Genomic DNA, 24,086 nt, shown 5'->3' on the forward strand with positions numbered 1-24,086 from the left:
GCAAATATTTCCTATTAAAAGTTCAGTGTAGGGAGAAAGAGTTCCTTATGGTTCAATTCTACCCTTTTTACCTATGTAATTGTGAAATTACATGTAGAAATATCAATATAGCAGAAAATGGTTAAAATAAATCTACACAACTATTCAAGAGTCAGCAGATACTCAATTTTAATAAAAACTTTTTATATATTTTAGGGAGTTGTGTGGAGTTTGGGCAATATTCTGAGCCTTTAGTTCTACTGAGTTTACTAATAGTAAGATTATTGATTCTGTCAAGGTAATAAAGTCTGAAATAAAATCAGTTCATCAACAGCATCTCAGAAACATTCAATAGAATGTGGAAGATACTACTATGGTAATTTTTAAAGTAGTGCTGCTTTGGCTCTAAGTCCTAGCTATTATTATCTTCTTGGTTTCATTAAAAGCTCATCAAAAGAATGCAATCATCACTTCCTCAGTTTAAAAAAATAAAATAAAAAGGAGCATTTTTTTCATACTAATACTGGAAAAGCCGATAAAAGATTTTTATTCCATTATTTTGAGGAAGCAGCCTATCATAAACAACTTTAGGATAGAAAAAACAACATTTTAATATTTATACATAGTTTGGCAATATTTAAATATTTAAGTGAAGCAGAAATAACTGAAAATATAAATTCACACTACCATCTTTTCTCTGTAATAATAAGAAATGCTAAACTTAAACATAAAATCTGAAAAGCAATTAGGAAATGTTGAATGTAATATTGTAGTGCAAACAGATTCATTAAATAACAGCTAATATATTTACCCAAGTTTCACCAATCACATCAAAATATACTGTTATATTAATAATAATATTATTCAAGCATTTATAGAATAAGGTATAAAAAAACCTATAAGGATTAGCATATAGAATTGCTAGGAAAAAAATAGTTTCATTTTTACATGGTTTGTAATTCTAGAAGAATCTATAAACTTGAGGTAGCTTTAAAAACAAAAACAGTGTAGTTCCAACCTTCCCCAGGTGCACATCTCACCGTATTTAATTACTATATTGAAAATAACTGGGAAGACGATGAATGTGTGATAAGAATCTGTTCCTGGACCTACAGCCGTGCAAAAAATAATAAGACTACATTGAGTCGAAATTACTGGGAAATGTAGGTGGCTCAAATCCATCTTTTCATCTGTTACCAGGCTCAGGTTTCCTCATATGCCTCTACCTGATGGACATTAACTTCATAGAATTTCTTAATTCTAAATGGAAGCCTGTCCAGCACAAGCTCTTGTTTCACATTTTTATATTTCATCCTATTTCTACTATTGTGGCTTTTAATCGTTTCTATATGATCTGACTTTTCTTCAGATTGCCAAATGTTGTCATTTCCAAATTTGTAAAACACTCCCTTTTAAGCCAAGATCATTTAATACTGGCTGCAGTCTTTGAGGAACTATCCTAGCGATCTTCCTCCAGTCTAATAACTGCTCCTTAAACACAGATGGTGACTTCCTTTTTCCATTTTTTTTTCTTTTTAACTAAATTTCTTAACTACAAACTCTATAATCCCTCTTCCAACTAAGTCTAACTTAATTCATATAACATTTTAGTGACCGTCTTACTGATACACAGAAATGTTTCTACGATACTCCTTCAATCAAAGATTCTACAACATGATATTTGCCTGGTATATTATATTGCTCTGTCACAGGCTCTCTGTAAACACATGTTGTCTCTTAGCACATTTTCTGCTTTCTCCCTCCTCATCTTTTCCTAAATTGTGTCGTGGTGGTGTGTTCCATCTTTTAGGTATACAAAAGCCTGAACTGAGGCTTCTAATCTGTTATTTATCTTGATCATTACATTTCATTTCCATGACCTCATTCCCATTCACTGCTCTTTAGATTCCCTATTCACCATCACCTTTGTTAGTGGAATGTCCATACTGAAGCTCAGTTCTCTCAAACAGGCTCTTTACTAATCTTTACTAATCTTTTACTGTTTGTTTTACTATTGTCTGTGTGTTTAAGTCAGCTTGCCTTCTAGAAATTCCATGCAATCCCTGCACTTTCTAAAAATCTCCTTCCATCAGGTCTCTTATTTTCAATAGACATTTACATTTGTATTTATCCATTTTGATTTGGATCCTCACTTTGTTATTTTATTTTTTCCTCTTGTTTCTTGACATTTAAATGAGAGTTTCTACAGTTCAGATACATTTTGTATTCAAAATCATTAACTTAGCAGAGTTACTCTCATATTTCTAATGTCATACTGCAAACAGATCACAGCTGTTTAAAAGCAATCCTCTCCTACCTATTTGCTGCTTTGAATCACCCAAACCAACTGTAGAAACCCTCCAAAAACATGTATGAGGAAAAGAGCACTGAGATGTCTGGCAGATGGGAATCCCTAAGATTGGTATTTCTGCTAAAGTTTTGTGTCATGAAAATTATCCTGACTTAATTATTTACGTTCAAATTACTCCCAAGAAATTAACTTATCAGAGGGTTTTAATGAAGTTTACATGTCTGGGGAACTGCCAATAAGTTTTAGAAACCTACAGGTTTTTTTGTGGTGCTGAAAAGCAGTCAATCTGTTCTTGAAAGACAGCTGCCTTAGGTCCACAGGAACAGATGCAAACAGAATTCAGTGTTGTCCACAATGAATGAGATTCTGTTTCCTTGGTCAAATGTATCTAAGAAAGAGATCTCAGTTTAGACTGTAGTCATTCTAGGATGACATTCTAGAGTATGATTTACACCATCTCAAGCATGAACTGCTCCTAGAGGTGTCTTTCCCTTTCTTATAGAGAAAGTCTCGCCACCAGTTTAAATGATTCAAGATTTAAATCACTCAAGGTCTGAGCCCAGGCTACAACTTTGCTTCCAATATCAAAGTAATGATAGCTATTCATGTTATTTTGTATTTCTCTAGAAATACACACAATATCAATATACTATTTTCCTATCCTGAAGGAACTTGCATATTTCACACTCTGAATAATGGAACTGTCATACAAGCTAGAGAACAATAAAGGCAAGACTCAAAAATAATCACTGTAGTGTTTGAAACTACTTCTTATTTTAAATGATTGGCAAACAAAAGAGAGAGGGAGAGGAGGGGGAAAAGAGAAAGAAGTTGAGCAGCATCAAAACCAAGAAATTTTATAAAATTAAATCTTCACCTGAGACACTCATTCCTGTAACATATAGAAGTACAGAGAAAAAGTACAGTCTCAGGGTGTACAGAACACATTTCCTGTTGATCTATAATACCAGAATGTCTTACAGAAAATGGCTTTGCAAGTAATCAGATGAGGGTTTACTTACAAATATTAGGAATATTTTATAGCAATGAAATAATTTTCTGTATTTTATGTTGCTGCTCCATGTTAGCGAACTCATTTCTTATATTCAAAGAATTGTCTAAAACATTTTAAAAAGTATCACAAGACAAATTCTCTAAGTTTCTGTACTGTGATCAGAATACAGAAAGTAAATACACCCCAGCGAATCCTGCTCCCAAAACAGTCCTCTTCCATTTTCTCAGAATATTTGCAGTCTTATTTAGACAAAGGACAGCAAAATTAAATTATTTGGTAGCAGCAACAACAACAAAACTGATGTGACATGAATCATCAGAAGTAAAAATTCTAAAGTATTTTCTCAAAATTGTTTAAGGGTTTTTGCTACAAATAATATCTAAGAACACTAAAGATTAAAAAGAATGTAATCCAGTTGCTTCACTTTTTATTTATTAATTATTTTTTTGCAGACCTTTATGCCCAAATACATTTCCTCTCAGTTCTTAAAAAAGGCAACTTTTACTTCTCCATTGCCCCTACTTCCAAAATAATCTGAACCAGAAGGGTGCTCTGAGGTAATTGCCCACTAGTGCCAGAGGGGAAGCTGCATTTCATCCCAATGATGATCCTCTTCCAGCAGGAGCCTGCTTATAGTAGGAAGGAATGAGGAGTAATGGGATTTGCTAAGATGAGACCTGGTCGTGAGGATAGCTCTGAATAACACTTCCAGGAGACAATGTGGAATTGTCATTGGACGTAATGCTATCCACTCTTACATTAGGCTAAAGTAAAATATAAGATGGAAAATTTTATACTGATGCCTTAAAATCTATATTATATAAGTTTTAGTATAGCTTATTAGGACATTCAGCCTGCTTTGTATAAGATTTCTAAAAATGCTGTTTAATTCTTTGTTAAGAATTTCAACAGATGAGGGATTTTAACGAGGTGGAGAGTTCTCTATCTGTCAAAATTTACTGAGAAATAAGACTTAATATAAATAGTCAAAGCTGCTCAGAAGCCTTGAAACAATTCCAAAAGGCATGACACTGGGTCAGAGGAGATGAGGAAGAGGAAAACATGATGAAGATAAGGGGTCTTTCAGACTCAAATTTGGGAGGCATGTCGAGGGTGGTATTAAGGGAGGGATGGTTTTGGAAGTGGGTATAACAGTATTAGGTAATGCTTTGAATTGTTCATTAAGTAACTAAATAAAAGCAAGAGGCTTTTGTAACTGCATACACACTTCTGAAGAAATTAGATTCTCGTGCATCCAATGTAATAATAAAGGGAATGCTGCCTTCTAAAACTCACAAATTGAGTCTTAGGGGTTTTCTTTTATGACTCAGTTTTAGGCATCAATAGTTGGGGCATAAGGAGACAGGCAAACAAAACTTGCTATATTCAAAGGACCTAGACAGTATGGTTAAGGGCCTGACATGCAGACTGGGCAGTTCAGAAATCTTCAAATATTAATTGAGTAGATGGACAAATTGGCAGGACACAAAAAGACCGTTAAGCCATGAATAAATTGAAAATATTACCAATTCACAGCATAGGAAAGACAACTAGAGCTCAGAAATTCAAAAGCACTGTAAGATATACCTACAGCACATTCTGTGAATTTCATACACAACACTGTTATATAGCATCAGATAATATATCCTAATGGAGAGCAATAATATTAGTTAAAAAAAAAAAAGAATACAACTAAGAAAAATACAAATATTTGAAATCTTCCACTGAAAACCCATAGAAAGTTTGTGGTTTTTTCACATGGGCTTCAACTGAAAATTCTGGAACATTCAAGAAAATTCAGGCTACTTCTATTTTGAAATTAATAATCAAAACACACACACAAAAAGAGAATTATACTGAGATCCGATTCATTATAAGATTGGGCTAAGATATGTAAATTTGTCAAAATTAAAAATTTTCAATTAAGTCTTTTAAAACTGAATATGGAATCAAAAATCAAAAGAATGGCTGAAGGGAAAAGGTTTTTAAGAGAAAATATTATACAATCATCAAATAAAAGATGAAATAGAATTTATATATTCACAGTTTCTTATTTGTTCACATTTTTCATTTATTAACATTTTCACTTAATTTTTTGTTTCTGTTAAATCATTTGTTTCTAAATGATTTTTTTTCCTTCAGGTTGAAAAACAACATTAGGAAAGATTAGAAACAGAATTAAATAGGAAACATAAGAAGACAGTGAAAAATATATGAAGTTAAACCAATCTTTTCAATCAAAACTGTCATTTAAAACCAATACTTTTTTCTCTTTTAGAACTTCCAAATAAATGCTTTCTCAAAATCTCCCAAAACTGTAATTTTTATTATTTACTGTGTTTTCATACACCACTATTTCTTGAGGAAACTTCTGTTGCACAAATGCTCCTAATTGAATTGTCCTCCTAGATAGGAAGATACACAACTTTTACTGAAAATAGTTATCTTAAAACTGTTTTATGAGGTGACCTCTTCACATATAAGCCTCCAAGACATATCAAACTGACTGTTACATTAGATTTAATTTTACTTACACCAAAACCAAAAGGTGTTGTTTGCAACACCTCCAGAGTTTAACTACAGTTATCCAGGAGAAAATGACACCTAAATCTGACCAACCCAGTACCCCAGAACTGCAAAAGGAGGCAAGTCTGCTATTCAATTATTATAGTATGTTCTGGAAAGCGTCTAAATACATATGTCTGCACTTCACCAGCTAAATCCTAAATTTACGCTCTGATCTTAGCAAATTCTTCATAGAAGACTTCCTTAAAAGTGCTGAAAGAAAATCAAATATAACCAGTGATTTCTTGAAGGATCTACAGAGAATGCCAGTATAATTCATATAAGTAATAAAAAACCACTATTAATATTACATGTAGTAACTAAAGAAATCACACTACATTACCTGGTTATGGTGAAGCCTTTCAGTTGTTTAAGTAAGATACGTAATAATTTTTGGATAAGAAAAAGTATAATGGTACACGTAGATTTATACAAAACCAACCAAAAAAGCTCTGGAGATAACATTTAAGCTCTTAGGAAGAAAACTGAAGACCAAGCCCTCCACAGTAGCATTTACTGACATACTTTCAGTATCACAGGTGGTTCCAAAAGCAGAAGTAGAGGCAAAATTTTAATCTACAATTGAAGAAATAGTGCAAGTAAAAAAAAATCTGATCAATCAAGAACAGTAGACACTAGAAATTAAGAGAGCTGTTACAGAAGGGACTAATTGCAGCTGAACTGTAAAGGAACCAGATGGCTGGCACTTCAAACAAGGCTTCAAATAGGTTGTAAAGGAGTTCCTAAACAGAAGAATGGGGAAAAGCTGGCAGCTATGATAAAATATGTACTAGATACATAACACTGAACTGTGGCACGGACATGTAGATGTTTGGAGAAGGACTTGTAGTAAATGAAAACATAGAGAACAATAGTCAAATGGAAAGTGGAGAAAAACAGATTAAATGGATCAAGTTATTAAAACAAATAAAAACCCTTTCTAAAGGGTTTCCATGAAACTATTGAATGCCATGCTCCATGGTTATGATGCTACCTATCTGTTCAAAATCAGTATGGGACTTACTTGGACAGCAGATTGTTATCTCTGCATATTACAAGGGTGTTAAATCAGGGGATGAAGAAATAAAGAAAGTAATGGTGGATGGTTTTATGAACAGTAGCCTTACTATGGTACAGGTCTGGTACAGAAGTTTGCATATTTTCACTAAAAAGTAATGTTGTTATATTTGTTGACCTATTATGCTTCAATTTTGTGTTTGCACAGATCTGTGTGCTTTGACATTAAAGCTCAAATAGAACAAACTTAGCATAGACCTGAGTAAATAGTTCTGTTGCAAGGCAGAGTCAGGGCAAAGCAGCTACGTTAAGATAGAAATTACAGTTCAAGGTCACAGAATTTGAATTTTGCAACCTCTTTCAACGTTATTACTGTGTTTTTATCATAGTCATTCATTATTTGCACTTTAAAATGCCTCCCTATCTCCCATCACAATCATGGCTTAAATTTTCACAGAGGCTATAATACACTTCTCTCCTGCTTTCCTGTATGACTAGTCACTAACTAACAGTAAGACCTTAATTCAGATATTTAAAACTAATTCTTGCTGTTTATAGTCATGACTGACTGGGAAGCAACATTCCTGTATTTGAGCTTTTTTATCATTGTCCCAGGCCTGCATGTCAATGGGAAGCACAGAAGGGTGCATGCCCATTAAAAGAAATGCTGAATATGACAGGAAAATATTTTACGGAATGAGGTGAAAGCTATGTGATTCTTTCAAAGAGGAAGAGGAACTGGGAAGGGTCAGGAAAAAAAAAACAAGAAGCTGACGAGGGGAAACTGGACCTGGTAAAATAGTACTTAAAGGAATAAGGGTAGGACACTTCTCTCTTCACTGAAAATACACATCCATTAACAGGCAGAAAAGAAATGAAAAAAAAAATCTAAAATTAGCTTACAGTACCTCTGTCAGCAAAAGCCTTTAGTCCCCACAAAATTCCTTTTTGTCATTTGCACAACCTGGATTATAGGCCAGTGTACCAATAAGTAGATTTATACAGTAATCACATGTCAAGTAACACTAGATGTTGGATAGTGATTACTTTTAACGATTTGGCTCAATTGAAGCAACAAGCAAGTTACAAGATGAGAAGCATCTAATCAAATTTTATCATACATGAAAAACTGTGGTCTATATATTGTGCTTAGGAATTTACAGATAACAAGAGTGGTTTAGGGTTCTCTTTAGACATACAGTTCATTGTCTATTGCTTGAGGGTTCTTTTTATCCTACATCTACAGCTGTTTACAGCTGTTTACAGCTGTTTACATCAATGCAGTGAGACAGTCTGTAGATCAAACTGAATGACTCACTGAGACAAAAAAAAAAGCCCAGAGAAAAGAGGAAGTAGAGGTGCTTCACCCAAATCCCATTACCAGAACAGCACTTCCTACGATTATCAACAGTTCCAGAGTAGGAAGGAGAAAGAGGTGTCTCCATTTTCTCTACAAAGTATGACCTACAGAGATGGACCTTGGCAAACAACTTAGGATGGGTCTTTGACAGTAGAATGTCTAGATCTTCTCCAAAACTTTTATCTGTCTGTTTTTTATTGATTGCAAACAGACAAGAAGGTAAAACACAGCATTAAGTAACTGGTAAGTATGCTGGTTTTAAGCCAACAAATAAGACAATATTACTTTTAAGATGTAAGGTCTTGAAAAGTCATTTAAATAAATGAATGCATTAAACAATTTAAATTAGACTGCACCATCTTTCTAATAAAGTATGTTAAGATTGTTCTGGTTTTTTAAAGACAAAATTTGAAAAATATTTTTCAAAAGTAATAACCTGTCTTGTAAAGAAATACATAAATGTCTATTTGTAGTGGGTTTCTGTGGCTGGGTTTGGTAGCAGAGGGGACTACAGGAGTGGTTTCTGTTGGAAGTTGCTAGAAGCTTCCCCTATCCTGTGGAGCCAATGCCAGCTGGCTCCAGGATGGACTTCCTGCTGCTGGCCAAGGATGAGCAGGGTCCTGCCAGAGACCTGCATCCCATGGAGAGGGAAGCCCATGCTGGAGCAGGGTTTTCCTGTGTAGGACTTGTGGCCCCTGTGAGGCACCCACATCAATACAGCTCATTCATGAAGGACTGCACCCCATGAAGGAGTGACCCATGGGACAGCAGTTTGGGAAGAACTGCTGCCTGAGGGATGGACTTATGCTGGAGAGGTCCATCAAGGACTGTCTCCCATGGTAGGGACCCCACAGGTGCAGGGGAAGGACTCCTCTCTCTGAGCAGTGGGAGAAACAAAAACTAAGCTTAAACCCCATTCCCCGTCCCCCTGCACCGCTGGGGGGGGAGAAGGGAGAACATGGAAGGAAGGAGGGGTGGAGAGAAGGTGTTTTTAAGACTGTTTTATTTCTCACTCTTTGGCTCTTATCCTGTTAGTAATAAATGTAAGTACTATCCCCACTCTGAGTCTTGTTTTGCCTGTGAAGGTAATCAGTCACTGACCTCTCCCAGCTATTATCTCTACTCAGGAATTCTTAGCTGTTTTTTCCTCTCTCTCCTCTGTCCAGTTGCAGAGGGAGAGTGAGAAAGCAGCTTTAGTGGGTACCTGATATCTGGCCAGGGTCAACCCACTACACTATTCAATCATATTGCTATCAAATTTATGATTTGTTCTACATGTAATGTATTTTGACATTTTTCTTTATGAATGCATGTTTTATTATATGCTTATTTTAGAAGAAATATAGAATCAGCATATTTATCAGGCTTTTCTTTCATTGTTGTTGGGGTTTTTTGGTTTTGTTTTTGTTTTTTTTTTAATGTAGTAGTCAGTTAAATACAGAGAAGTGTAATATTTCTTTACTGAAGGGAACCTAAGAAACCTAACCACAAACCTAACACATAACCATTGCTGCCAAGATGTATTTGTATTTGCCTGTATTTTCTCTTGAAACAAAAACTGAATTAAAAATTGCATAGCACAGCTTTTTTTCTGGCACTTCTTTTAATTCCACAGTGCTGAACAGCTTTGCTGTGACTTCATGCAGATTAAGTACCTTTCCTTTGACACTGATTCTTCAACCATTTGCTGACTGATTCTCTCAAGACAAAACTAAGGTTGTGCTGATCAAAATTTGTGACCCTAATCTATATGGTGCAGTTTCAGATTCAGTTTGTAATCCACATAGATTTTACACACACATATTACAGGATTCAGAAGCAGTTCAGTGCTCCATATTGTGCTGTTTTCTACAATTTCCAACACTTGCAGATGAGTTCTTTAGGCAACAAACAGCCCCTATAGATAACATGATACTTCTGTTTATAAGATTTCAGAGCAACAGATTGCTTTCCAGACTGATATTTCTTGTACCTGCTGAACACGTTGCTTATTTTACAAACTGACAAGGAGAACAAATTATGATGATGTCTGCAGCAAATGACTTGCTCTGTATTGCTGTCCACAGGTCACTGACTCAGAGGATTTCCCAGGACTGAGACTAAAACGAAATAGCCTGTCTCAAATAGGAACCATTCAACATGCTCAAAAAGGATGTATTGCTTTTCAGGCCAGAAAGTCTGTGGACATCAACTGTTTTCCCTTCAGCAGTTAACCATTGAAATACCACTGCATTTCTTTTTTTTTATTATTTCTATTTAGGATTTTGGTACCTGTTTTGTTTTAGATGTCACAGTTTTGCATAATGACTGTTGCACATATTCTGAGAAAGAATTCCCTAAAGAAGCCTGTTTCCCTCATGCTTTCTGTTTCGTAATTGTTGACAACCTTTTTTCATGGTCATAGCATTTGGGAAGACTGTTCCCATGTGTATTACCTGGTGTCCATAGAGATGGGTTCACACAGTATCATTTTAGAATCATAGAATATTTTGGGTTGGAAGGGACCTTTAAACACTATCTAGTCAACCCCCCATTCCTCCAGTAGTGTTCTCTGCAGCTGTGGCACTTGGACTCACAAGAGGGAATGCATTCCCATTGTATCTATCAACTGTTTCAGAATTGTCATTCTCTCTGAACAATTTCTGCTCCTGTACGTAATCCACAGCCAGCAAACTGAAGTGGGGACTGTCAGAGGCTGGATTTGTATCTCACTGATCAATGGGTCAAATCAACAATTTTGCAATAAATACCATAGAACACTAATATAATTGTCTAAATCTATTAATGGGATATGTTTTACTGTTATAGACATATCACTTGCATTTTGGTTCACTGTCAACCTGACCTGTAAACGGAAACACACAGAATGAATAATGTTGTTTGCACTGCAAGTAGCTGAGGCTTGTACGTATCTCTACAAAGTCCAATTATTGCCCCACAGGAGGAAAAAAGGATGTGGTTCTTCAGTCATAAGAAGAAAGACTCTTGCATGCTGAATTCCTAAACTCTTTTCAGTGGATTATACAGTAAGTGGCATGGTTGCCATTGCACAATTGATTCCCTAAATGGGAAGGCCAATAGCAAAAGTAATCCGCAATACCACTCTTGAAAACAATCCACTATTGAAAGTATCCAGACATAAGTCAATTGCTAAACTGGTATTCACTCAAAATTAAGTACATTTTCTACACCACTCTTCTTCTCCCTCCTCACAAGACATCACAGAAGACAAATAAGTTATGTTGTCCAATTAAAATAGACATTTACAACTTCCGCCTTTAATAAAATTGAAATAAACAATAAATTTAAGCAGTTTTTTTCTTTTTAAAACAATAACAAAATGCATGCATACACCCCCCAAAAATCCTATGATATTTCGAATGAGAGATTCTCCAAAACCAGGTAGCTAGTTAAAAATTTGGCAATGTCAGACATTATGCAATATGTCTGACATTATGCAATATTGCAACCATCTATACAACTAATGGGGTACCACCTCACTGCATAAGGAAGGGATTTTCTATTCTCTGATGAAATTATAAAAGAAAGCAAGTCCAGCCTTCATAAACAGTCTGCTATGCTTCTGTGGACCCCAACAAAGTTAATGAGAGGCTGAGCAAATACCACATCAGAGCCCTGAAACCCTCTTGAACTCTCTAGTCTGTCTCTGTTACGTATCTATATATATATTCCTTTCTTTTCCTAAGTTGGGATTTTGAGTTAAGGGCATCAGAAACTCCTTTTCACTTTCAGAATTGCTACTACTTCCATAGGGTAGGGAGACAAAACTTTCTTAGAGATATATAGCAAAAATGATAGGAAGTGTGAGAAAAAGTATTTAAAAAAATAATAAAAATCCATTTTTAAGAGAGTCAAGGCACAAAAATAAAAAATCATAAATAGGAAAAAATAATGTCCTTTCTACAGTTTTGCAAATAGTAAAGTAGGTCCAATTTTCAAAAGTAAGCATCACAAAATGTGATCATATTGTTTGTTATAGCTATAACTCTTCCAAAATCTTAAAACTCTCCTTCACTTAATATTGTACTGAAAAACGAGAAGGCAGAACAAGGTTCCATTTTTGCTAAAAAACCTGATACAAGCAAGTTTTACCAACTATAACAGCAAAAAATTTATGTGCAAAATAGACTTTTATAGAGAGTATCTGCACCATAACTGATACGTAGGTAAGTGTCACTGTTCACCTTGGTAGCTAGAAGAGGCTGTCTTATTTTCTGTGCCACTGTTCTCTGCACTAAGTGGATAAGAATTGACAGTATCATTCACTGATTGCATCAATGAATATGTTTTCTCACCGTGTACCGTGCAGGGCTTTATAAGAAATGGAATAAGCAAAAATAGTGAAAATACAAATGTTAGGGATTTTTTGTTTAATTAGCTCATAATTTATAAAAAATTGAACAATAAACTTAATTTCAGAAAGCTCCGTACACTGTATACTCTTTTCCTTTTCATCATGAATCTTATTTTAAAAAAAGATACTTCAGAAAAATGATCATTTGTGCTAAATGAATGGGATTTTGATTAGACTTTAATAACTTTGGCAAGCTAGTTAGTGAAAAACAAAACAAACCAGGGAAAAGATTATTGGGATTTTAATTAAATTACTGATCAAAAGGACTATATGGCTGGGGACTGTTCTTCTCAATATCTCCTAGGCAACAATGGGAGACACATGGACTAAATTTCAGGCCCTCCTAATCGTTTTTCTCTTTTCTACCTTCCACCTGTAAACCTTAAGACGGTTTGAGTTACACAGAATTTTCCAGGACATACAGTCATCTCAGAATGTTCATGTAACTTCTAGAGTTTTGACTTACAATACAGAAAGACCTTTGTGAGCAACAGAAAGGCTTTATACCTTCATTTTCATCACAGAACTGTGAAGAAAACCTTTTCACTCTCAAGAGATACAAAAGCATCAGTGATCCTGCACTCTTGTGTATTTTTGATGTTGGAAGCTGAAGTATATTTTAAAGGGAGGAGGATGACACTCAGGAAATAATTTCCCACCTTATTTATAACTGTTTAATATTTTTATAGAAATTATGCCAGTATCTGCAATGGCAATAATCAAGTATTTAACATACAACCAGCATCGGTTAGCAGTCAGAGACAGGTCAGGTCAATACAGTTGTCATAGGTTGAGCCGCCCCCACAGGAGGGGGTTGGAAGTGGTTGATCCCAGTTGAGTTTCCACTGAGGGACCAATCAGAGCTGTGTTTTTGCCCCTGTGAAATTAGGATATTACAACAGCCGGAAGCTGTTGGCAGAGTGTGAGAGAGAGATTTGGAGCCACGAGGTGAGAGGAGAGAGGCCTGTGGGCCCCTTGCAGGGGGGCCAGGCCCTCTTCCCCCCTTGCTGGGCTGCAGGGGAGCTCGGGACAGTATATTAACTGGACTGGGTGCCTGTGGCCAAGGCTAGGGGGCTTTTTTCCCCCTCACTGCCCAGGAGAGGCAGTGGTGTGGACTTAAGAGGCCAGCCAGGGGGTTGGAGCTAGCCCCCGCCCTGGCAGGCAGGCTCGGTATTGGAGTCGAGCCACAGATGGACTGAGCAGTGGTCTGGAGCCCGGAGAAGCAGCTGCGATTATGTAGAGCTGGAGGAACTCCAGGCAGAGGAAAGAGGCAGAAGCAGTCTCGCTGCTACCCTTTTTCCCTCCCCCTAATGGTGGGGGAGAGGGAGCGACCTTGAGTTGAGGCTGAAAAAACAGAAGACAGGCCGAGAGGCTCAGAGGAGGCTCTACGTGAGGTTTGGGCAAGAGCAGCCGAAAACCAAAGGAGGAATGGGGGGGGAGGAAAGCCTCCCTGTGACACATGGAAGCTGAAGCTGCAGCAGCTGAAACAGAGAGAAGCCAAACCAAGCAGGCTTTTCTGGGTAAGGACTTTTGGTGAAAACTATTTGGGGTAAAAAGACTGAGCAAAACCCAGAAACCTTGCTACCTGGAGAGGAAAGAGCAAACATCTACTCTCTGGGAGGAACCTTCACGAACCATGGAGAAAGAACTCAAAGCTGACTCCCTGGACCTTCGGGATGAAGACCTGATGACGCAAGTGTTCCCTTGCAGCTCAGGAGGAGACCTCACCAGGAGCTGAGGGCTGGTGGGAGTGTGAAAAGTCCCCTTCCCTGATACCCCAGTGAGAGAGAAACTTTAACTATCGCCCTGAAAACTTCTCCTGAACTGATGTGGGAGGGTCCAGGGGTGGTAGAAGTTCTGTTAATACTATGTATTTATTTGCTTTTCAGTATTTATTGTGTAAGTAATAAATTGTAATATAATTCCCTTCCCCCACGCTGAATTGTACCTGTCTGAAAACTTCTCTTCCGTGTTGAGGTAAATTGTGGGGGGAGCTTGGAGATTGGATTTTTTAGGGTCAAACCCCCACAACAGTGTGACAAACCAGCTCTCAGTAGATGTGATTAAAGACAGGAACAGCTCACAAAACAAATATAGAACAGACTTCTCTGTCAAGTAGGAATACCATAAAATGACACTGTAATATTCTGCTATCATGCCTTGCCAAAGATGGAATTTATCCAAGGGTTTGATTTCAAAAAGACAGTAACATTGTATTAATTCCAGAAATAAGAAAAAGAAAGAAAAAGAAAGAAAAAGGAAAAGGAAAAGGAAAAGGAAAAGGAAAAGGAAAAGGAAAAGGAAAAGGAAAAGGAAAAGGAAAAGGAAAAGGAAAAGGAAAAGGAAAAGGAAAAGGAAAAGGAAAAGGAAAAGGAAAAGGAAAAGGAAAAGGAAAAGGAAGAAAAAGAAGAGTCAACACATTGCTGGGGGAAAAAAAATAATGCCATCAAGATAAACTGAGCTATTCTGTACCTGCAGGACTGCTCTAACTTTGGAAGAAACTAAAAAGTGAAAAAGGCAGTAAAAACAAAGTAAGCAAATTAACATTTAGATATGCATTTGTAACATGAAAAATGAAACAAACTTGTAAGGCAATCTTTCCTCTTGCAACAAAAATAATAAATAGGCAGTTTAGGAGTGAACACAGATATACAATTCTAATACCAGTGAATGTTGAATGACTGCTGCACAAAGTGAGCTGAATTTTTACTTCACAATTACCTCTACAGGATACCTGTTATTCAAAGGTGCAAACTGCAGGTTACACCACATCAACCAAAAACATTTAAGAAGAGAAAGTGAAAAAAAAAGGTCTGAAAGTGAGTCTCCAAGAGCATGTTACTGAAGAATGTATCAAACTAAGTGTCTGAGACTTTCAAATGCTGTACTCCTAATTCTGTACTCTGAATTCTCTCATTCCATTCAGTCATCAACAAAGTAATCAGAATGTCTGATTTGTGACTTTTATACAACTGTTTAAACTATTATAAGAGGCAGAGGGATTCTAACTATTGGATGATCACCATAGCACTAAAGTAAGGAGGCACAAACTTGATATCAGCGGTGAAAGGGAAACACAACTGCAAGTGCCACATCTTGTGTATGAATAATTTAAAAATGTGGTTCTTTGTATGTGCAGATGAGGATTCAGGTAACATCACCATTTCCAATCCGTGCTTGAAAAGCTCTTACAAAAACACATATATGACCAGTAGTAAAGGAAAAATTAGACTGTCACCTACATTTAATGTCTTTTGATGTAGGGGCATTTGCTCCTTTAAAGAATGCAAGCATCAATACTATTACGGACAGTTCACAGCCCTTTGTGGAGAAAGTAAATATTATTTCATGCATATTAGCATGCAGTCCAGTGGTCTAGCAGTATAATATGGGATCTTTTCTAAAGAAGTTCAGACACATCTTTCACTGCACCTGGAAATTAGAAATAATTTATTTTGACAGAAGCATTAAAATTTCCAATATAGTCACTAGTGGTAGGTACCTATGGAGATCTCCAGAAGGAGATTTGGTCTGCCTAATTTAGAGAGTCAGACATAGGATTATCTTCTGCTATGGCAAGATTTTCTAAAATTAGGAAGTCTTTAACCTGTTAATAGAAGCTCCAAGTAATGTGTATTATTTTCAGAAGTGGTAGCTTTTTTGAGATTGTCATCTGAAAGAAAAAACACACTGAAATGACCAAGGTCCAATTGCCTGTAATCACAGCTCCAAAATATTATACTTACTTCATAGGCTTAGTATTTTCACTTGTAGGAACAATAAATTAATCATGTTTTTAAATTATTGGGGAAGAAAGAAAAATAATTACCATTATTATTCCTGCCATATGCAACCGACTTTGCATATCTTGATTGCCTATTAGAGTGATAGTTGCAGATTGCAGTACATAAAAGAATATGCACTGAACCCATTATTTGCCTGCCGTGAAGACAAATGAATGAAGAGGATACCATCATTTAAAACTCTCCAAAACACCAGTCTGTACAAGTAAGGATTTTTACAGAAGAAGGTGACTTTGTCAAACCATATTCAGCAGAGTTTATGTCAGTTCCTCTAACTGTACTTTGTCACTGTGAATACGAACCTGTGGAGTCCAGAGCACAGATTATAGCTGTCGGGGTCCAATAGAATCAAAAAGTTCTATTGATTTTTTGGTAAATCCACTATTTACAGAAAAAGGAGGTTACTGTGAGCCTCTCACAAAGGAGAACTGCACAGAAACCACAGCCTGCTGAAAAGAGATACTGTCACTTACACAACCAGTTTGATTTCAGGGGTTTAAAATTTCTAACAGGAGAAAACACGGAAAACAGAGTATGTTTAAGCATTGTATACTTACATATTTTAAAGCTGACCATTTGATTGGGATTTTTATGCATTTGCATATCTAACTGGCAAGAACAGAGGATATACTAAGAGAAATCTGTTCTTTTCTGTATGCAGGGCAGAATGGTCTTGGTCAGTTTTCTTATGTACACATTAAATATGAGCAGGAAGGGATCTCAAAGATGTCTGTTCTTCTTTTGTTATTTGATAATATTTAGTCATTTTTATGATAAATATGTTCTGCCTGATTTTCTGAGAGCTCACTGCAGCATCCCTTAAATGGGATCTCCCTTTACATCTCAAAATAATCAGTTCCTTCTTGCCTTCTTGCTGGGAATCTTGAAAGTAAGAAGGGAAATTCAATGCAATTGGTCATAAAAGTGATCATCTGCTTTGAAGGTAAAGAGAAAATAAGGTTTCATAAAACAATGAAGCTTTCGAACAGAGTTTTTATACTCCGGATTTACTAAAAAGAATTACTTTTTCTGGTCTGGAAGGACAAAATCTATTTAGGAGATGTTTTTCAATTTATCTTAAATGATGTATTCTAAATGCAAAACTAGCCACCATCTTCAAAGTAGTCCTTCTACAGTTTAATCATATTTTTTTAACAACTGGAAAATCATATAATCATAAAATGAAATATGCGTGTATATACATATGTATATACATATGTGTTTGTATATGCTAAATATTTCTCTTTAGAAAATGGTACATTTCTAATCTGTGTGCTCAAATTAACTATCTTTTGAAAAGGGATCAGAAATGTGACACAAGGGTGAAATCCTTCAGAACAGACACCTAACTGCAGGTGTCTACAGTAGAGATGCCAACACGTGGGCAATGTACCCAAACTTCTTATGTATTGTGCAGGACTAAAGAACTACTGTCCATCTTATCTTGAAGCATACATTTACCCAGGGCCAAATGAACAGTTCTCTAAGGTCCGTGGAGTAGATCTGTATATAAGGGAAGTTTAAACACCAAAATGCAGGTGTCTGATTAAAGAACTGAACTCCACCCCTGCTACAAACAACAGTCACAGGTTGTCACTGCTTAAATTGCATTTCAGGGCATTTTACCATTTTTATTGTGAAAAGTACCAGAAGCAAAGCTTCTGAGTCTTTGTGCATGTTGATATTTACCAAGTGGCAGAGATTGTTCAGTTCTGAAGGCCTCAGTACCATCACAGGCAGTACCAGCAAAAGAAAATCAGGCTGTACTATATATACTCAGAGCTCTGACTGTGGTTGGGAAGGAAGGACCATATCTTATTATGACAGGATGAGACAGAAAGAAATGCTATTTTGATGTCCTTAATCTTTAAATGTTTAAAAGCTGATGTGAAAAGTCAAATAAACTTAAATTACCACTCCCATTTACTTTCTCCTAATATCGAGAGCAAATAGCTACATACAAAGCAAAACTAAATAAAAAAAAATTACTTGTTTATCAAGGTTACAGCAACATGGGATTTGTATAAAAATATATATAGTTGCTTCCATAAATAGCAAGGTATATACCAACCTGCCAATCTATGTCACTGTAAAACTGAATTAAAGTATATAAACTTTTATAAATTCCAAGAATGATTGGTTCTGAAAAGCATGACAAATGTTTTGTTTCTATCAAATTAGCTATTTAAAACTTTGAAGTTCAAAGTATACTGCTTGAATAGAGTGCTAAAGTATAACTCTGCCTAAATCTGAGGCAACACCAGAATCCATTAAGCTCCCCTTATTTACCTGCCCATCATAAGCTTAATATGTGATTCATCCTTTTCATATCACAAAGGACAAAGAGGTGTTCTTTTGTATTTGAATCTGTAATTTCCACTCCTCCTCTTCCTTTCCCAAGCAGTAAATGGTACAGAAGAAAGCTTTTTCTGCAGTTTCTTCAGCTCTTTTTTTATTGAGGAAAAGCAGTTATATGTCAGGTCTGTAAGGAATTTGATGCTCTCTTTATCCTTCGACCCTATTTTCATACTCAGAGCTACAAGCAAAGAAGCTGTCCCACAGAAAGATAACATATTTGGAGCCTAGTAAGAATTTCAGTCCGTAAATTATATGTCCTTTTCCCCAAGATCCACTAGACTCTTTTGGGAAAAGGGAAAATAAGCTCTCAAAATGAAGTACTTTATAATGGAAATATTTTATTCCACTCTTTCAGATACTCCCTTGAGGAGAAAACAACACAACTCCTAGTCTCTAGAGGAAAACAGCACTATCAAATATACAGTGCAGATTTAATATCAAAGGATGAGGGCATTCCTGATAGATTAAAGACCTTGGGACTTACCCAGTAAGATTTGCAAAGTTTGTCTCTGCATACTATTTTGTAGCTATTAATTAAGCCATAGCATCTCTTTGTATGGAAAATTTTAATAAAGAAGAGAGACAAAAGCATGCTAAAGCTGGAGGAATACAAAAGATATTTCTTTCAAGAAGGAAGGAATAATGATGGCCTTTGAGCTTCATTCTTGATGGTACTTCTCCCAGAAAACAACACTACTGATGGAAAAGAAATTTTTCTGTTGGGTTCTTTTTTTTTCCTATTTCACCACTCTCTCTTTTGTTGTCAGAGAAGAGCTATTGTTCACAAATTGAAATATAAGAAGAAGAGGGCTTACCATGCAGCAATCAGTAATATTTAAACTCCAGAAATCATTTGAGAAATTGCATTTAAAAGCTACTGAGAAGATGCAGAAAAAAAATTAAAGCAAGCCCTTAGATGGAACTAAATGCACTAGACAAGGAAAAGACTTGTAATATCTCTAATTCTCATGTTTGAGGAATGAGGTAGAGAAAGGGCATGGAGGCCACAAAGGTGCCAAGTGTGCATGCTCTCCCTTTACCAGTGCAGGTGAGAGGATACTGGGTTAGATGGGTCACTGACAAAAAATGCCAGTAGAACATTCTTGTCACTGAGTCTTCAGATCAGAGTGAAAACTTATATTTTTAAACTGAAATACAGAGCTATTGGCAAACTAACTGCTGCCTTCAAGAGAATCAGGCTTTTGTCCTGTAGTTCTACCTACCTGTGCATGTAAATACAGCATGTAACCAAAGATACCTGTAATCCTGTAAACTTATTACAACACTTTATTGTGTGGAACCATATTGGAATTGACTGCCTTGTAAGTCTAAAACTAAGTAACTCACAGATATGTATATCAGGTAATGCACACCAACTCCTTTAGCAAGCATGTGATTTTCATTCACACTTCCTAGTTTTTTAATCTGGCATCTAAACAAGAAACCTTGCAACAATATTAGTTAAGAAAGAACCTAGATTTAGTAAAGAGGGAAGAGGGAAATTATGTTTTATTTTTATTTAAACATATGCACTCAATTAATATACCTAAATCATACTGTTTGTGCTTCTGTACGCTTACTGCGATGCTGAGCTGTGGCACTTGCAGGTACAGATGGCCCAGCTGCCAGTCTCACTTCCTACACTTATCTACCATATGCAAGCTTTTTAACTAAATCATTTTTAATAACTGAAGTGAGACAGCAACTGGTGTTTTGCTGTTGATGTGCATTCAGCAGTAACTTGAATTAACAATTAACCTTTAATGTACATTAAATTAATACTTTCATTACTAGAGTGGTAGTTAGTATTATACTGTATCTATAGGAAAAAGCAGCTTACCTGAATAACATGTTTCAGCTTGTCAATAATTCGACTTATTACAGGATCTGTTCCCTTCACTTTTACTTCTGGATTTGCAGACTGAGCTTTGATTCCACTGCCAACCACACGACGTGTATAGCTAGTTTAATACAGAAACACACACAAAAATGGTTTAGTAACTTATTCTACTTTTAGAGAGTCATCTTTTAGTTTGTATTATCTCTCATGGCACCAACATTCCACTTTAATGAGATGCATTAATTTTGTGCACATATTTTTCACAAAAAAAGAAATACAGCAAAATATAATTACTACATTCCACAAAGTTCTGTTATTTATTATAGCTTTAAGTTTGCTACAGACTTTAACAAGGAAAGTTATTTGCATTTTGAACCACAAAACATTGTGCCCTATGCATGGCTTTTTTGTGTCTGTGCAAAAAGACTGTTCTCCACTTTGGTTTTGCTAAATATGAACTACATGATGATTGCCTAAATGTATCACATTTCAGTTTTAAAACAGACTCCAGATTCTCCACATACTGCATGTTCAGAATTAAACCTGAAGTTTCCTAGTGTTTTTGTGAGCGCACATGCAGACAGAATACTTATTGCAGGACAACAATCACATTGTGCATAAATTATTTAGCATTACAAAAATTATATAGGTACAGAGGCCAAAATGTACTTAATATATAGATATGTAAAAAAGAAGAAATAGAAACCAGATATATGGTGATTCCAGAAAGAATTTGTAGCGCTAAATCTGATGAGAAACTTGTTTGGACATGTCTTAAAATGGCTCTTTGTGGTCTCTTTGCAAACATGTGTTTCTTCTTCCCAACACCCCCCACGACAACTGTTATCTCCCATGCAGGAATGTCCTGGGAAAGGTGTCCTGAGGTATTTCGTATTGGTCCTTGTTAACCCCTTCCTGTGATTGGGTGTTCCTGTAAGCCCCTTGAGACTTCTAATTAGTTAACCTGTGATTCCTCCTAACCCTATAAATGTAACATCCCAACAATAAACTCTCTCTTGCCTCCTCTCCACGCAGGTGTGCTGTCTCTGTACCAGCCATGGGACCACGTGGGTGCTGGGGGGAGGGGAGGGCACTTCTCCCCTCCAGGCTCGGGGCCTGAAAAACCCTGTCGCTGGAGTTCCCTTTCCCCATCCCTCAAGACGTCGGAATGGTTCTTCAGATGGAGATGGAACAAGAACTGGGCTCCCCCACGTCGTGGGTGGGGAAAGGGATCCAGAACGAACTACTGTAGTAATTAGAACATTGTTTCTAATACATCGAAACTCAAAATACGGAAACTGAACTAACAACCTAGCAGAATTCTGCGGCTTATCAAGATGCAATTCTTCATTCAACTTACCATGTTATATGTAATACTCAAGTTATGCAAGAAAAACTGAATATCTACCTTCTCATCACAGATATTGTAAAGTATGCAAATCCCCTCCATATGTTACATATTGCCTGCATACCCTTTAAGAGGATAGCTCTATACATCTCTATCTCAAAAGTATTTTGCCAGCTGTTATGCTGTCAGAAAAAGAAAGGAAATAACCTTAACAAAAGTGGAGTAAAAAAAAGTCTAATTCCTGCCTGTTAGATTCGCATATGAGCATAGATAACACAGCATATTCAAATTTTACTAATTTTTTTTAATGAAAAACACTACATGTTCTCTTAGCTCTGCAGAAAATCTTCCATATATGCTAAACACTGAATGTAGTTCAGTAGAACAAGGTTGCCACATAACAATGATATTTTATCTTTGATCTTTTCTTAAATATCACCTTAAATGAGATTCAGGATATTCCTAAGGAAGTGCACACATTGAATATATGAATGCTCACAGTCTTCAAAAAGTGTTATTTTGTTTTATAGCAGACAGCTTTTTGTGCTGTCTTGTAGCAATGAAGCTACTTGCCAGCTTGAAGTGATGGGGGAAAGCTTTGTATAGAGGTGTGTAAAAAATCCACAGCGTGCCTGCTAGTGGGTGATTGTTTAATGCAGCAATTTGAGAAGGGTCAACAAATCTTCTGGTAGTTCTTAGCTGAAAAAGTAAATGTAAAAACCTTCACCAAAAAAATCCTTTAACAGTCATTTGTCTAAGTTAAAATAGATGAATCAATAAGGAATTCATTCCAGCTGGACAATGGTGCGCTTACGAGAAAGACAACTGGTTTAACTAACATATTGGTTTAACGCAACAAAGAAATTTCTCTTCATACTGTAACACTATAAAAAGTCTTGAAGGTTATGACTATCCTTTCTATGCAGTGCTCTTGTTTTCTGTTGCACAGCATACAAAATCTGTGTTCTCACTTTCTTTCACTCAGAATTCTTCAATTAACAGGTTTTTTTTTTAAATGCTGCAAACCCAACTATCACACATTCACCTGTGAACTGCCGCTGCTGGGATGGCCACAAACATGACATCACACACTCTTCTTCCAAAAATAAGACCTTTATTTCATACAAACGTTGTTAATTTATAGTCTTTTCTAGCCAGCATCTTTCATCACCATCGGTGCCCCTACTACATAAACGTGTCGAGATTGGCTGTTCTATAGCTTCTGCAAACTCAGGATGATTCAGCAGACAGTCCAGGATCTCCGGCTATCACAGCTAACCCGCAGCTCCATCTTCCCTGTCCACCCTCTCATCTTCAGTGTTTACATTCCTTCACAACCTCGCAGCTGCAACCGCTCAAATTCAGGGCCCAAGCTGTCCACAGCTCAGTCGAGCTGTATAACTTTGAAAAAGAATACCCTTTCTCTTTTTTTTTAATTCAATTGACAATACTTGTTTCTCTAACCATGCAGGAAGAAATCAATCACACAGAAGCTGAGACTTCCCTAGGCACCAATTTTATCTGTTTAGCTCACCTGGGAATTATTTGGCAATGATTCATTCAAGACTGACCATCATTTCTTTTTCAGCTATTTCTACACTGAAATCCACAGCCTTGCACAGCTGGTATTTGCCATAGGACTAACACTTCTTTCACATGAGCAAAAGTAGCTAGGAAAGCAGTGCTGTCTGGTGAGTGGACCCAACATTAGGAGTTCCAATCATGTTCCCCAACCTCTTCAGAGCTGACATTCTCCGAATTCCTCTTCAGCTGTGGTTCATAAGGAACTGTTGGATTTACTCACCAGTAAAAAGTGTTAGCAATTACTTTGATTTTCTCTCTCTCGCACTCGTACTCATTCTCTTATAGTCATTCCTTTTCATATTCTCTCAAAGCAAAAATACATATACATCTACTTTCCAGATAGAGGAACTCTACTATCTATTACTTTTTTCTTGTATTGGAAATCCCAACACATATTAAATTTACTTCCACTGGAAGGTGATCCGGATTTGACAAACTGACATAAAAAGTATCATATAACTTTGAGTTTGTTGTAATTACATGTTCTGACAAGTTATAAGGCAGACTGGAAACCTTTTTTCTTTCTTCAGG

At 36.4% G+C, this 24,086-nt stretch overlaps 1 protein-coding gene across 1 annotated transcript in view; it reads right to left on the bottom strand.

Annotated features, from left to right (window-relative positions):
• The window catches only part of GPC5 (glypican 5), a 314,065-nt gene that overhangs the window by 97,810 nt on the left and 192,169 nt on the right, over positions 1–24,086 (bottom strand). Inside the window, exon 6 of the mRNA XM_051780908.1 lies at positions 20,624–20,744. Within this exon, the coding sequence (XP_051636868.1) occupies positions 20,624–20,744 (121 nt within the window). The remainder of the gene's footprint in view (positions 1–20,623; positions 20,745–24,086) is intronic.

This window comes from Manacus candei, unplaced genomic scaffold (genome assembly GCF_025592945.1).
Source record: "Manacus candei isolate 608988 ecotype Guabito, Panama unplaced genomic scaffold, ASM2559294v1 h1tg000014l, whole genome shotgun sequence".
Lineage (NCBI taxonomy): Eukaryota > Metazoa > Chordata > Aves > Passeriformes > Pipridae > Manacus > Manacus candei.